Consider the following 15,856-nt stretch of genomic DNA (forward strand, 5'->3'; position numbering starts at 1 on the left):
TGAAAAACAACAAACCACCACCATACAAGACAACCGGGAAGCCTCATCGACACCACCACTTACAAGTTCAAACAACAAGCACCAAACCACCCGCAGATAGGAAGACCGAGAAACAAAATAGGCAAATCACATAAGTAAAGTGAAAAGTAAGAAACCACAACCATAAATGACAACCGGGAATGCCCAGCAGCACAACCACTTTCACAGTTCAAACGACAAGCACCAAACTATCACCAAAGAGAAAAATCGAGAGGCTACACAACAACATCATATAGGTAACACGATAAGCAAAAAAATCACCACCACAAAGAGCAACCGAGAAAGGAGTTAAGGGTTAGCACGTACAAAGAGAGAGGTGACGAGAGGCAACAATAACGAAGCTGAATCGAGGGGAGAGAGAAGGGGATCACAAATTTGTCATAACTCCAACAACAAAGCCGATGGAGAGAGAAGGGGGAGGGTATTATCAAGGATAAACCATGGCATTCGTTGAATTGATTAGGGGTAGGAGAGTCTTTTTGTACCCGAACTGCAATTAGAATAGTGAAACAAAAACCAATGCTATCATTTGACCTTTAACCAATCCAAAAATGGGCTTCGAGTAAAACTAATTGAAAAGCATTTTCCCAAACGCCCAAGAACTATTTTTCAAAACAAAAAGTGCTCAGAAAGCTCCCCCAATCACACCATTAAACCATAGTGACTTCATGCCAAGATTTTAGTAACGCTTGTCTGGTATAATTTTTGCCAAGGAATAATCACTCATTCCCTTATATTTGATTATACTCTACAAAAAAATTGGCATGCTTTGTAATATTTTCTTACAATTTCTCTACAATAAAATTGGCATGCTTTGTAATATTTTCTTACAATTTTTCTATAGAACTTAAATCTTCAAATGGAAGCTATAAATAAGGGGTTAGGGGGTTTATGGTTAAGACCCAAAACACGAAGTCTTAAATACTAAAACTAGCATTTGGTGTAATATAATGAAATTCTATGGCTTCTCTCTCTAAATTTCTTGAATTTTTCTTGTTTTTTCTTCTCCTTTAATCCACACTTTGCATGACTCATGAATCTTACAAGTAGAATTCCATCATTTTTTTCACACAAAATTCAGATTAAACAAATATCACCAATAATTATAAGCCCATAAGGACTCCTACAGTGGAAACAATTTGATTGGAGGCATAAGATATGATCAACAAATCATAAAATGTAAACTCCACTTTCAAATTTTGGATCATGTAATACCATCTATTAAAAATGGCTTTACAACTTGAGAAGTATGCCTCATTATTTAATAAAATTTGATAAACTACTTTTAAGCTAAAGAAATTATAACGCAATGATTGTGATGTGTTTGAAAAAGAATAAAAAAAAAAAAGAAAGAAAGAAACTATTGTATGTCAAATATTAAATAAATAACCACTCACTGAGTAAAAAGAAAAATAAATAAATAAAATAAGTGATTGTCCATGCCGAGGTGTTACGCTCAATAAATAGACACTCCATATGCATCTCCCCATAACCTAACAATCACAAGCACCCAAAAACCAACTTATTTCACTCTATACAAATAACGAGTGCCTGTATTCCTCATTGAACAACACATTGTACAGCAAAACAACACCAAACAAAACCAGATACTTCCTCAGTATTTGCTCACACAGCACCAATAACATAGCATTATATGAAAGGTAGACATGCTAATTGAGTGATTACAACACATCAAATATCCATGTTAAAGATTTTACTACCTATTCCCTAAAACCAACATGCATTGCCTGGCAAAGAATGGATAATAATCATAGAGATAAGCTTTTGAATATAAATCAAATCCATTTAAGTCATTTACACTGATTCAATATACTAATCTGCCATTGCACCCTCATCAGAATTGCTAGGTCTTTAAAACCAATTTGAAATATGGAAGTCCCGAAGTTTGCTTAAATGTTTTTCCATCGCCCGCCTTGACTCGATCCACTCTTCCCTTTCTATTACTGTTGTGGCATCATCCCTTTTATTCTGCATTTATCAATTAATCAATATCTCACAAACACACACACACACACACACACACACAGATAGATACAAACATGCATGTATATGTACATATGTGTGTGTCTGTGTGTGTTTCTATGAGTGTTGCAAGGAAAAATAATTATATAGATAAGACAGAAAATTTCAGCAACCTTATCAATTATTTTGAAGGACGTTCCACCATCACGAATGATGAGTAAATCATTCCTTCGATCTCTGTCTTTCCCCTCTGGCAATGTCACCTGAACAAGCAAATTGATTAAACCATACATTATTAAATATCTTGAACACATCACAGTAAAATAATAAAAAAAGCTGAAATTAGAGACAAGCAAAATGTAGTGGTAAGGAAAAAAAATCGTAACAAAAAATTCCAAAAATTAAATATCTAATAACATAAACCGCTAGCATTTTTCATTACATAAACTTGAATTCTGAACCATTCTACGAGATATACATATGAACAGATACTCATATATCTAGTAAAACACCCTAACTTTTCTCTCTCTTCAAAATTCTGCTTATAAATATTGCATCGAATATATATTTTTTATTTCTTTTTCAACCAGATGGATTATACTAATTGGATTATGTTAAGTTTCAAAAAGATAGAAAAGGCAATCAACCTTATTCAGTATAGAATTCACTCATCTAAGATGCAAATAACATGCCATATTATTCGAGAATCATGGAAATTTTACAAAAAAAGATAAATAGGAACTCTATTACAAAAACTGTCACATGAAGCCAGTCAGAACAAATTTGAGTTTTGCTCTAGACTTGAATAAACTCAAAGATTCTATAAGTTTGGCGTCACACCCCAACTTATAAGAATTTAGGGTCAACCGCAGTGCTACAGATGCGGAAGAATCAGACAGATTAAAATTTAGCCAGCACTCATCCTGACTTGCATAATTAGGACTAAGTGGATAATGATTCTAATCTAATTGAATTGCCGCAAACACACTTAAAACATTTCATTCATAATTCATTCAAATTCACACATAATTAGAAGCGTGGAAAAATAATATCACCAAAACTATACAAAGCTGCTAGATCTAAAATAATAAAAGTACGTATCCAAAAGTATACACAGCCTCTAAAAATACATAATGCAAAATACACGTCACACCTGTCTGCTTGCCCAGATGCTCCTTACCCTTCCTGAAAGTTAACAAAAAAAGCGATCTACAACAAACTCTGCGAAATAATTAAAGTTAAATAAAAAATTGTAGAACTGGAAAAGAAACGTGTATGATCATATGTAGTTCAGGTACATGTCCATAACACATGTCACAACATATTATAATCTTATAAAAGATATTAAAAAAGACATGTAATGCAAAGAATCATGATAGCTGTATAAAACATATATATTTCACCAATTTAATACATGTAAAGAATCATGATAGCTATATAAAACATATATATTTCACCAATTTGTATATAATCATTAATATATTCATAAGAGTCATCAATCTAATCATAGGAATATCATTTGTATGGATCTCAATTATTCTCATGTCATGCCATAACATTGAGTCGTCACTCAGCTTGAATGCTACATTAATTATTGATAAAAGTTAAGCCCCTCCCAACATAGCAGTTATCAATATCCCTCCTGGTACCAACGATTCTCTACTTTCTGTCTACATCTTATACCAACGATTCTCAGTGCTTCCTCTCCATCTAAATGTTAGAAGTCGGAAATCTCATTGTTCCCTATCATTTGTTGTTATAAGCATTCATATAAAAATCTACCTATTACATTACTTGTGACATTCATTTAATCATAATTCATGTAATAAGAAATCATAGGTAACGCATAATCATATGCATAATTAACATGATAAGAGTACCTGCAAGCAAATAGTTCATAATATCTTCATACATTAATATCATAAAAAAATCATAATAATAGTCATAGTCAGTACCAACTAGCATTTACATAATCGTCTACAGGTATTATTAATATGTAAAAATTCTAAAAGTATTTACATATCAAAGAAATCATAGCAAACCCTAAAAAAATATATTATTCTTAATTTAACACATGATTATTTCACATGAATCGATGGAGTTGTCTTACGATGAGTTTTCTCAAGTTCGTCTCGAGTTCGCCGATTAGTATAAACAGCCTGTAATTCATAAACCTTCTAGGATTTTATGGATTTATATCTTAAATCTTAATTTAACTCACGCATAAAGATATGTGTCAGTATTACCTCAAATGGGTTTCCTTGCGTAGCTATCCCTCCTCCAAATCCCTCATAATCCTAGTTCCTACTTATAACCTTCCTTTCTTCCTCTTACTTCGCTGATTTAATTGCAAGTAGCCCTACCAAGAAGCCAAAACCCAATTCACAGCTTCTGACACTAGTTTGTCGCCTGCTATTGTGACCAGAAATGAAAAAGTTCTTCAATTTGTGGCAAACATCGAAATGAAAAGGTAGGGAAGGAAAGAAATGTTCAGAATATCATGAAAGTGAATGTCCCTCTTAACGATTTTGCAACAGAGTCGTGAATCACCGCACGCAGCCCTCTCTCGATCGCGCAAGTCGCACCAGCATTGTAGCAAGTTCACGCGAATCCCTATAGGTGCACGAAACCGAGAAATCAAGAGAGAAGCGAATGAGATTCGAAGCTTTCTATGAATTATATACCCTCCATGACTCAAAGAAATTTGATTGCATCATGGTTTTCATCTAACATACGCCATTTTTTTGTACTTTTCATGTTTTAATTCATGCAAATTATTTGGTATGATTTTATGCTTTTAGAAGATTGGGTGTGTTTCACAAGTTCCAAGAGGATTAGCACACAAATCGAAGCAAAAAAAAATAATAATTAGAAAATTTTTCAGGTTGGCGTAACAAGGACTGCTTTCGGCGTTGCCACGTCAGGCGTGTAATGTGGTTATGCTAGAGAATGTACGTGGCCACGCCCATTCAATGTGTTCACGGATCACCCTGAGCGTGGCAATGCCGCCCTTCAGGCGTGGTTATGTCGCCTTATCTCGCCGCTGAAGGAAATGACTTATTTGGATTGATTCGCTTGGATTTGGACAGAAGTTGAATGAAGGTTATAAAAGAGCATTGGAGCTCAAATTAGGAAGGTCTTGGAGATTTTTTCAGAGACAGGAGGCTAGGGTTTGAGAGAGCACTATTCTTCTCGAGAGAGACCAAACAGACCTTTTCTTCTACTTTCTCTTTTAATTTCTTAGTTGTTCTGAGAGATTGTATGAGAGTTGTTTGTTACTTTGCAAGGGGGAAGATACACAAACCAGTGAGTGATTATTTTTACTTTAAAAAGATGTTGCTTGCAGGCTTGTTTTCTATAGATTTTCATATAATTTTCTCCCTTGATATGAGTAGCTAAATTTCTTTTTGTGCCTCTGTGATTTATGGATAGTTTTCTAACTATATTTTTCTCTGCAAGTTTTTCATAACACGTTTTCTGTGTTTTTGATCTTAATGTTGTTGGTTAACCCTCTAGCCTCCATTCACTCCAAACTTGACCACTTAGGACTTCAAAACCTGTCATGATATACGATTTTTGCCCGTTGTTTAATGGAACGATTGGGTTAACCGCTAAATCCTATTAGACTAAGCACATTTTAATTTGGATTTTGTAACCAAGAAAAATGAATCTGAGAAATACTAGAAAACGCCATAAAGTTAAGCAAAACTTAAGGTTATGGGGTTCCAAATCTTCTTCTGACCTAGGCATAGGCATAAGAAAAAACATCGTCCCTGGTTGACAGCAATCACGTAAAAGAAACTGCTAGAAAAATATAATTAGGCACTATACTTGAAACACAGAGGCGCAATCCTCAACCATCTTGAAGAAACCTAAGAATTTTAACTCATGCTTCCTGTGGCTTCTGCTTTATATCAGCTTTACTAGATTTAGAATTTTCCTATTATGTTTTTCTTTATCGCGGTAAACTAAGTGAGATAGCTAGTAAACTATAGACTCATTGATTATGAACTATTCTTAACTCATTTTCCTGTGGGAATAATACGTGGTGCTCTTAAAAATCATTTTCTACTTGACACGTGTACTTACGTGGAGTGGTCGCTCGTTTCGTAGTTTTTTCGGCCATCAAATTTTTGGTGTCGTTGTCGGAAAGCGGCGTTAAGAAAAATTCTGAATATAGGAAAATTGTAGTTGGACAACTAGAAATTTAGGTTCGGCATTTTTTATGTTTCCTTTTTAATTTTGTATTTCTTATTTTTTCATTACTACTTGTGAATTTGTATTGTGTTGTTGTTTTTCTTGCAGTTGTTGAAAATAAAAAGCAAAAAAAAAATGAAAAGCCAAAAACCCAAAAAAAGGTTAATTACTGTTGTTATTTCTTCTTTATTTATTTTATATTATTTAAGTCCTTGCTTATTGAGTGTGATTGTGTTGAACCAACTCATGCTTGTTTATGTGCTTTAGAGTCGACCAATTGTGTCTTTTTTGTGTCTAGGATCCCTTATTTGTGAGTCTCATATTTCCACTTGTCTTCTAGTGCATGCGAACCTTTAGGTGCGTAGGAGAGCACTCACTGAACCCGAAACAACCTTAGAAATGGCCAACCATCTGGACCCAGGCATGAGACCTCTTAAGGACCTCGCCAACCCCACTACTGAGGAAAGTCACATGAGCATCAATTATCCCACAGCAGCGGCCAAACAATTTGAACTAAGACTTGTCATTATCCATATGGTGCAGTAAAACCAATTTGGGGGGGGGGGGGGGGGGGGTACTTTACAAATTTACACTTAGCAAACTTCTTAGAACTTTGTGCCACTTTCAGGTACAACGGTGTCACCAATAATGTCGTTAGACTTAGGCTTTTCCCATTCTCCCTAAGGGATAGAACCAATGTATGCTTGAACTCTTTAGCCCTAGGATTCATCACTACTTGGAATGATTTAGCTCTGAAATTCTTAGCCAAGTATTTCCCTCCATCTAAAATTGTCCAACTTAGGAATGACATCACACCTTTCACACAAATCAAGGGAGAGTCCATCTACGAAGCCTAGAAAGATTTATGCCTTACTCAACTGGCTTATAGCTCAAACCTTCTATAATAGGTTTGTAGGTTCCCGTAGGTTCCCTTAAGTCCCTTATAAGTGCAGCTACAGGAGAATCACTAATGTCTAAACTATTTGAGGAGGCTTATGACTTAATTGAGGAAATGACAACCAATAGTTTCCAATGGCCTGCCGAGAGGGTGAATCCTAAAAAGGTAGCTAGTGTGAATGAATCTGATGTCATGTCTATCTTAGCAACCCAAGTGATTGTCATATCTAAGAAATTAGATACTCTCACTATGAATGCAGTGCAACGGACACCCAGATTGAGTTTAGAAGATCCTACAACCTCGGGCTTAAAAGCCTTGAAAGTCATAGGAAACCAGAACCAATCCAAAAAGCCTTATGCAAACAACTATAACCCAATATGGAAACAACACCCTAACCTTCAATGAAACAACAACAACCAATCCAATCGAGATGGAGTAAACAACTAAGTTGCCCAAGGACAGAGACCAAACTAACTCCCAGGTTAATCAGAACTAGAAGCTAACAACTTTAGAAGAATTAGTGAGATAGGTAGATTTGATAACACAAAGTCATGGGCTATCAATTAAGAACATAGAGAAACAATTGGGACAATTAGTAAATTGTTTCATCCATAGAAACCCAGAAGCACTTCCAAGTAATACTGAAGTGAATCCCAAGGAGAAAGGGAACGAGCAGGTGCGGGCTATTAAACTGAGAAGTGATAAGGAGTTAGGTAAAGCTCAAAGAGTAGTGAGAGCCCCAATAAATGTGAAGTCAGACTTAGAAGAGGAAGAAAGACCTGCTAAGGAAGTAGAAAAGCCCTTATCACCTAAAAAGAACTTGAAAGACTTCCACCCTCATTCCCTCAGAGATTGCAAAAAAAAAATTGGATCAATAGTTTTCAAGGTTTCTAGAGGTGTTTAAGATGTTATCTATAAACACATCTTTTGCAGAGGCTCTCGAACAGATGCCTAGCTATGCTAAGTTCATGATGTATGTGCTGACCAGAAAGAGGAAGTTAGCGAATGGAGGACAGTGGCACTGACAAAGGAGTTTAGTGTAATCTTGCAAAAGAAGTTGCCTGAAAAAATGAAGGACCCATATAGTTTTACCATCTCATATGATATAGGAGAGAAATTGTAGGGAGGGCCCTTTGTGACATTAGGAGCAAACATTAACTTAATGTCACTGTCAATTTTCAAGAAACTTAAGCTAGGAGAAGCTACACCGTAAACTTAGTTGACCGATCCTTAGTCTTCCCCACGGGTATCATTGAGGATGTGTTGGCTAAAGTGGATAACTTCATATTTCCTACCGATTTTATAGTCTTGGATAAGGAGGACAAGGAAATACTCCTGATTTTTGGCAAACCTTCTTAGCTACTAATAGGGCAATGATCGATGTTTGATAAGGGAAATTGACCATGAGGGTGAATGATGAAGAAACAACTTTTAATGTCATGAGATCTATGAAATTTCCCCATGATCCCAGTGATGATCATTGCTTTAGGATTGACGTAGGGTCCGTTTGGTTCAGTGGTAGGAGCACAGTGCGGGGAGGGGCCGCAAATCGCGGCCGTTTAGTTTGGCAATGCGAGTGCGGCGAGATGTTGTTTTGGAGAAATGCGGGTCGCAGATCGAACCTTGCGGCCCGTGTTCGAGCGATGCTTATTACGCATGTTACCCCTCCCCATTCGAGCGATGCTTCGCCTCTGATAGTAGGATTGCAGGGTTAGTGCAGTATGATTTTCAGATAAGTACGCCTCCTGCATCGACAGTGGAACAGGCCCGACTGCTCCTGCACCAGCAACTACTCCGGCGGTAGTGGCGGCGGCAACAACAATGGATGAAGTCGTTCGTCGGAGTTCTTAAGCACATCCGAAGGCGAAGCATTCACCACTGAACTGGATTGAAGCTTTGCTTTTTCTTTACTTTTTTTCTTTAGTGTGAAAGAGAGGAAAAAATTCCTTTTGTTATAAAATAATAATTAATGTGAATTAATTTCTACTAAATCTAATTAATTTACAAAATGTAATTAATTATTAATTAATTTTTAAAAACAAATCAATGATTAATTAATAAGATTATTGTTGGATAAATAATTAATTCAATAATTTATTGGTATTAAGTAATTATTTTAATAAGTAGCAAATTATTTATTAATAAATTAGAGGATCAAATAAATATCATCATTATATTAATTTGAAATTTTAATATTTTATTCTTTTGTTTTAGTACTTTTGGTACTCACTGTTAAGTGAGTTATGTATTTGAATTTTTGTATGTATCAAATATATGATTGTCATAGTTTTGTTACAAATAACATTATTAAACAGGGGCAGAATGATCATTTGTCTAGAAACAGCTTTTTTCACACAGCTGCAACAAACAATCAACCAGCATCCCCGCAACAGCTTCCTGGGGTAGCTAAGCTGCAGCTGAAAAACTGAGAAGCTGCAGCTGCTCCAAACAGACCCTTAGTGGGCAGGGTGATAAATAGCCAATTTTCTGAAATTGTGGAAGCTGACCCAGCAGAGCAAGTTGTATTTGAGGATGTTAGTGAGAAAACTAACGATGAATCTGCTCAACTTCTAGTGGGCAAACCTAGGAGGTTTAGGGAGAGATTTGAATCCATAGAGATGACCCTGAATACCATGCCAATAGCACCATCCATAGAAGTAGCCCCTGACTTGGAACTAAAAGCCTTGCCCACTCACCTGAAATATGCCTACTTAGGCGAGCCTTCGACCTTAACTATCATCATTTCAGTTGAGTTGAGTGTTGAACAAGAGGATAAGCTCATGAGAGTGCTTAAAACCTCTAGGAGGGCATTTATGTGGACCATAGCAGACATCAAAAGAATAAGCTCGACCCTGTGCATGCACAAAATTCTGATGGAAGAGGGATATGTACCTAAGGCTGACTCCCAAAGGAGACTAAATGCCATTCTTAAGAAGGTAGTGAAAAGGAAATTTAAAAGTGACTTGATGCAGATATTATCTATCCCATCTCAGATAGTATTTGGGTCAGTCTAACTCACTGCGTACCTAAGCAAAGGGGGGTAATTGTTGTTGCAAATGAGAATGAGTTGATAACCACAACGAGAATCATAGGATCGAGGATTTGTATCGACTACAGAAAACTGAATGCCAGAACTAGGAAAGAACATTTTCCCCTGTCAATTTTAGACCAGAAGTTGGATAGATTAGCAGGGCACCATTTTTACTGCTTCCTAGATAGTTATTTAGGTTACAACCAAATCACCATAGCTCCTGAGGACAAGGACAAGACAACATTCACTAGCCCCTACAAAACTTTTTCCTTTATGAGGATGTAATTTGGACTATACAACACACTCGTAACTTTCTAGTGCTACATGATGTCCATCTTTTTTGACATGATATAGACCGACAATGAAATATTTATGGATGATTTTTCCATGTTTTGCACTTCATTTGATTCTTGCCTAAGCAATCTTACAAAAATTTTGCAAAGGAGTAAGAAAACAGATTTAGTGTTCAACTGAAAAAAAATGTCAATTCTTGGTTATTGAAGGGATAATCGTGGGACACAAGATTTCTGAGAGAGAGATGTAAGTTGACCAAACAAAGATTAATGTGATCGAAAAGCTATCACCACTTACGACAATGAATAAATTTAGGAGTTTCCTAGAGCATGTTGAATTCTATAGATGTTACATTAAGAGTTTCACTAAAATCACAAGGCCCCTATTCCACCTGTTAGAGAAGGACTCACCCTTTCATTTTGATGGGTCTTTTCTAGTTGCTTTTGAGACCCTTAAGACCAAATTAGTCAATGCACCTGTGATGATTGCACCTGATTGGGACTTTCCTTTGGAGCTGATATGTGATGCTAGTAATTATGCAGTATGAGCAGTTCTAGAACAAAGGCAAGATAAGATATTCAATGTCATTTACTATGTCAGTATGAACCTTAACAAAGCACATATGAATTACACCACCATTGAGAATGAACTCCTGGCCATAATATTTGCTCTTGACAAATTTAGATCCTAACTAATAGGGTACCGTGTCATTATTCACATCAATGATGCCTCTATCAGATATCTTGTAGTGAAAAAGGATTCATAACCCTATTTGATCCGATGGGTTTTTTTGATGCAAAAGTTTGATTTGCAAGTCATCGATAGGAAAAGTGCAGAGAATCAAATATTTGATCACTTGTCTCGGCTCAAAAAGGAAAAAATTGATGAGTGTCCATTTGACATAAATGAAAATTTTCCTCACAAGCAACTCTTCGCTATGTCGGAGGAGTTCAACCCGTGGTAAGCTGACAATGTGAATTGCATTATTAAAGGGATCATTCCCTACGGTCAAACCTATCACCAAGAGAAAATACTTCTCCGATGTCAAATTCTACTATTGGGATCAGCCCTATCTATTTAGGAGATGTAAGGACCACATACTTAGGAGATGAGTGCTACTAGGAGAGGTCAATGATATTATTAGGGTCTGCCATGATTCTAAATCTGGGGTGGCATTTCGATGGATTTAAAATTGCAGCCAAAATTTTATGCTCTGGATTTTATTGGTCTACCCTCTTTAAGGATGTAAATCAATATGTGAATGCTTGTGATAGATATCAGAGGGTATGAAATATTTCTAAAAGAAATAAAATCACCCTTAACGATACCTTGGAATTGAAAATTTCTAATGTTTGGGGAATAGATTTTATGAGACATTTTCCACCTTCCTTAGAAACCTTTATATACTGTTAGCAGTAAATTATTTCTCTAAGTGGATTGAAGTTGTGGCTTTGCCCAAATGTGATGCTTACAGTGTTCTTATATTTTTGAAGAAAATCATTTTTAGTAAATTTGGAACACCAAAGATTATTAGAAGTGATGGGGGCAACTTTTGCAATAAGAAAATGGAGGCATTAGTTTCAAAATTTAGGATGACTCCTAAGATTGCTACTACTTACCAGCCCCAAATCGGTGGATTAGTTGAAGTTTCCAATAAAGAGATAAAACGGATCCTAGAGAAAATTGTACGCCCAAGCAAAAAGCATTAGTCAATTAAGTTAGATGACGCATCATGGGCCAATAGGACAGTTTGTAAAAGCCCTATAAGAAAGTCACCGTATAGATTTATTTTTGGAAAAGTCTGTCACTTGTCAGTAGAATTAAAACATAGCGTACTAGGCAATTAAAAAATTTAACTATAATTTGAAAGATGTGGCAGAGAAAATATTGCTATAGTTGAACAAATTAAATGAGACTAGATTAAAAGCTTATGAGAATGCCAAGATTTATAAGGACAAGATAAAAAGATGGCATGATCAAAAGCAGTTTAGGAAGAAATTTCACCATGAGCAAAAGGTTTTTTTGTATAATTCGAGATTTAAATTTATCTCCATAAAAATTGAAGTTCAGTTGGTCAGGACCATTCACTGTAGTAAAAGTATATCCATTTAGGGCGATAACATTCAGGATAAGAAAATTAATAATATTTACCTAAGAGGAGATAGTAAAATCCCTAAAGAAGTTCTTAGATTGGAATCATCCTGAAAGTCGAGCTCACATCGTTGGTTAAGGATGTTAAACCAAGCAGTATCTTGGGAGGCAACCCAAGCATTATTTATTATTTGAAGTCTATTTTTGAAAGTTTTTTTGAAATTTGCCTCGAATTTGAAATTCATTGTCTTTTCCAATTGTGAGTCTTCTCTTATCATAGTTTTTTTTTCGATGTCTTGTTATGAGTCTACCATGAGTTGGGATGTGTAAATGGAGCACAGGAAGAGAAATGTGGAGTTGAACAAAAAGATCACCTGATGTAGCCACGACTAAAGTTGGCATGTCCACGCCCCCCAAACAAAGAACTCGGCGTAATAACGTCGATCTTCGGGCGTGGTCACGCCGCTTCTGTGCGTGGTCACGTCAGGCTATTTAAAGCGGATTTTTTATCTTTTCTCCTCCATTTGAGTGCAACTCGACTCCCCCTTTCCCTAGCCTATTGAATCTCGTCGAAGCTTTTCTGTGAGGGATAGATCGGGGTTCGGTACGATATATCGAAACACATTTCACCAGTTGTAAGCTCTTTCCTTGATTTTCTTTCCTTTTTAGCCATAAGAAACTTTAGGAAGCCGAGATTTCACTATGCACATCAGAAAATCCCTTCACCGCCTAACTAGATTTTGCTTTTCCTCTGATTTCACTTTCATGGCACCCTCTGATTTCACTTTCATGGCCCCTAAAATTCATGAAAGGGGAAGCACTACCTATGACAAAAAGCAATTTGTTAGTCTAGCGGCTGAATAGGGATGTTCTAGCCTTGTCGTTAAGAGAAAACTCATTCCTGAAAAAAAATTTCAGTTTCCGGGCAAAAATATTGAGGTCCAAATAGCACATATTTGTTGGGAGAATTTAGCATATTTTTCTAAACCTATCTTAATCTCATTAGTTCGTGAGTTCAATGTCAAAGCAAAAAAAAACCAATGTATGGGCAAGTCATTGTGCGGGGAAGCTCATTTTGTTTGACCCCACAACAATTAACCACATTTATGAGCTTCACGAAATTCTTAACTATGGGTGCGCCAGCGTCACCTCTCTTGATTAGCCGGAGGTTATTAGTTACCTCACTGACTCCACGGGTTTGTGGAGAACTTGCCTTGGGGATGAGAGTGAAACCATTTTGAACTCTCCCCTTACCCACCTGAATCGCCTTTCACGTGCATGGCACTAGTTTATAGTGGCTAGATTGCTTCCCACCACCACTTGACAAATGTTACCAAGAAGCGTGTTGTTCTAAATTATTCTATTCAAAAGGGCAAGATTGTAGATGTCAGGTTACTGATTCATGAGTCCATAGTTTACATTTCTAGCGGCCAGTCCACCGTAGGCTTAAGACACTCCGGCTTGATTATTGTCCTGTGTGCTAGGGAGGGACTTTAGGAGGGAGATGATGAGAAGACTCTGCAACCTCAGAAGCACATCCCCAAGGCTTCTGTGCATTCCTATGCTTCACTAACTACAGCCTCACCTGAGCGAAGGGTGTGTTCCTCGAGACGCCATAACACTGAGCCACGTGACTCGACTCTTTCGAAGCTTACCAGAGATATGGAGCTCTTGCCGCTTCAGAGGAAGACAGACAGATATGCGAGAGAGATTAGGACCACACAGGATGGGATGACTTAGGAGTTGGATAATCTTCACCGGTAGTCGTCATATTATGCCAACCAGCACTAGAAGCATTATGATTACATTCACGAGCGTCTGAGAGCCATGTAGGGACACGGGGACCAGGGTTCGGTGTCACCACCACCTCCCTTTGGTTACCACGACATGAAGAGATGGAGGACAACCCAGATCAGTAGAGTTTTTCTTATTGATTTGATGTGACTTGTTATGACTATGGATTTGTTTTTTATGTTCTCTGCTAGGGTAAATTTCTGATACTTTATTTCACATGTCATGCTATTACTACAAGTTGATGTTTCATATCATGTTTGTGCTCTTTTGTGTACCATACTTGCAGCTTTTACAATATTATCCTCCCTGCTACATGTTTGCCTATTTTTTTCACGAACTTTGAAGGCATGATTCCTGCTTCCTTACTTTTGCTAGTAGTTGATGTGACCTACTTGCTATTTCTACTATTATGTTCTGCAGAGACAATTTTTGTTTACATGTTGAGCAATAGGATATGAACCAAATTTGGGAGAGGGAGTTCACATATTGCCTAAAAATGATTATGTTACTTGTTTAGATTTCAATTTTATGCCTAATTCTATGAGTCTTATTAACCCATCAATAATGAAAAGTAAGAATTAATATAAAGCAATGTGCAATTTACTAAAGGTTAGGATGGAAGTGCATACTACTAGTCTTATGTCCAAAATCAATGTTCCTTCTTCCTAAACATAGAATTACCTAAACATTTAAAATGGTAGCACTATGAGACTCATTACTAATCAAAACTTGTTGTTTTATTTCAACGAGGATGAATCTTAATTTGATTGGATTTATCTAAGGACCAAAGATCATAATAAGGAGGGAGTAAACATATGATTAAGGACTAGAAAGTCTAAACTCCTAAAAAGAAAAGGAGGAAAAACAATTTGGTGCTTATCTAAAAATAGTAATTCTCATAGGTCTAAAAATAAAAAAAGGAGCTAAAGGAAAATAAAAGTAAGAGAAAAGCCTTGAGAAGAAGCTTAAGTTTAAACATGATCCTATCCAAACCTGATTTTTTAGTCTCTTCCCTATGTCAAATGGTTTACATATACTTTTATTAAGATCTTAGGAATTTTTTAAATTCATGAAGAATTAAGAAAAAGTCTATTGTTGTAATAAGAATTAAGTGTTTAATTATTTCTGGAGAAGTAAGGGAAATTTTAGTCTCACCAATCTAAATAATAAAGAGTTCTTACATTTTGCAAGAGGCAAGTCATGAATGGTATAAGATTTCATTATTCAAAGAAATACGTACTTAGAAGTAGAAGTCATAAAGCCTTAATAAATTTTAACTTTTTCACTATTAATAGGCTAAGATTTTCATAAGTTAAAAGGCAACCCATCTTCCTAAAATCTAAACTACATCATAAGGATTGCTTGAGGGCAAGTAATCTATAAGTTTGAGGTAATTGATATGCATCAATTTTTCGTATTTTTTTATACTTTAATTTATGCAAATTATTTCTTTTATATTATGATTTTACGCTTTTGGAAGGTTAATTATGTGTTTTGCAGGTTCCAGGAGAATTAGCACGTAAATCAAA

General features: G+C 36.2%; 1 protein-coding gene across 1 annotated transcript in view; it reads right to left on the minus strand.

Annotated features, from left to right (window-relative positions):
- Positions 1-1,614: 1,614 nt before the first annotated feature.
- Positions 1,615-15,856, minus strand: part of LOC110029989 — a 73,810-nt gene continuing 59,568 nt past the window's right edge. Inside the window, exons 5-6 of the mRNA XM_020732512.1 lie at positions 2,196-2,285; positions 1,615-2,028 (exon numbers count right to left, since the gene is read on the minus strand). Of these exons, the coding sequence (XP_020588171.1) occupies positions 1,912-2,028; positions 2,196-2,285 (207 nt within the window). The 3' untranslated portion in view covers positions 1,615-1,911. The remainder of the gene's footprint in view (positions 2,029-2,195; positions 2,286-15,856) is intronic.

Source organism: Phalaenopsis equestris, unplaced genomic scaffold, assembly GCF_001263595.1.
Source record: "Phalaenopsis equestris unplaced genomic scaffold, ASM126359v1 Scaffold000620, whole genome shotgun sequence".
Classification (NCBI taxonomy): domain Eukaryota; kingdom Viridiplantae; phylum Streptophyta; class Magnoliopsida; order Asparagales; family Orchidaceae; genus Phalaenopsis; species Phalaenopsis equestris.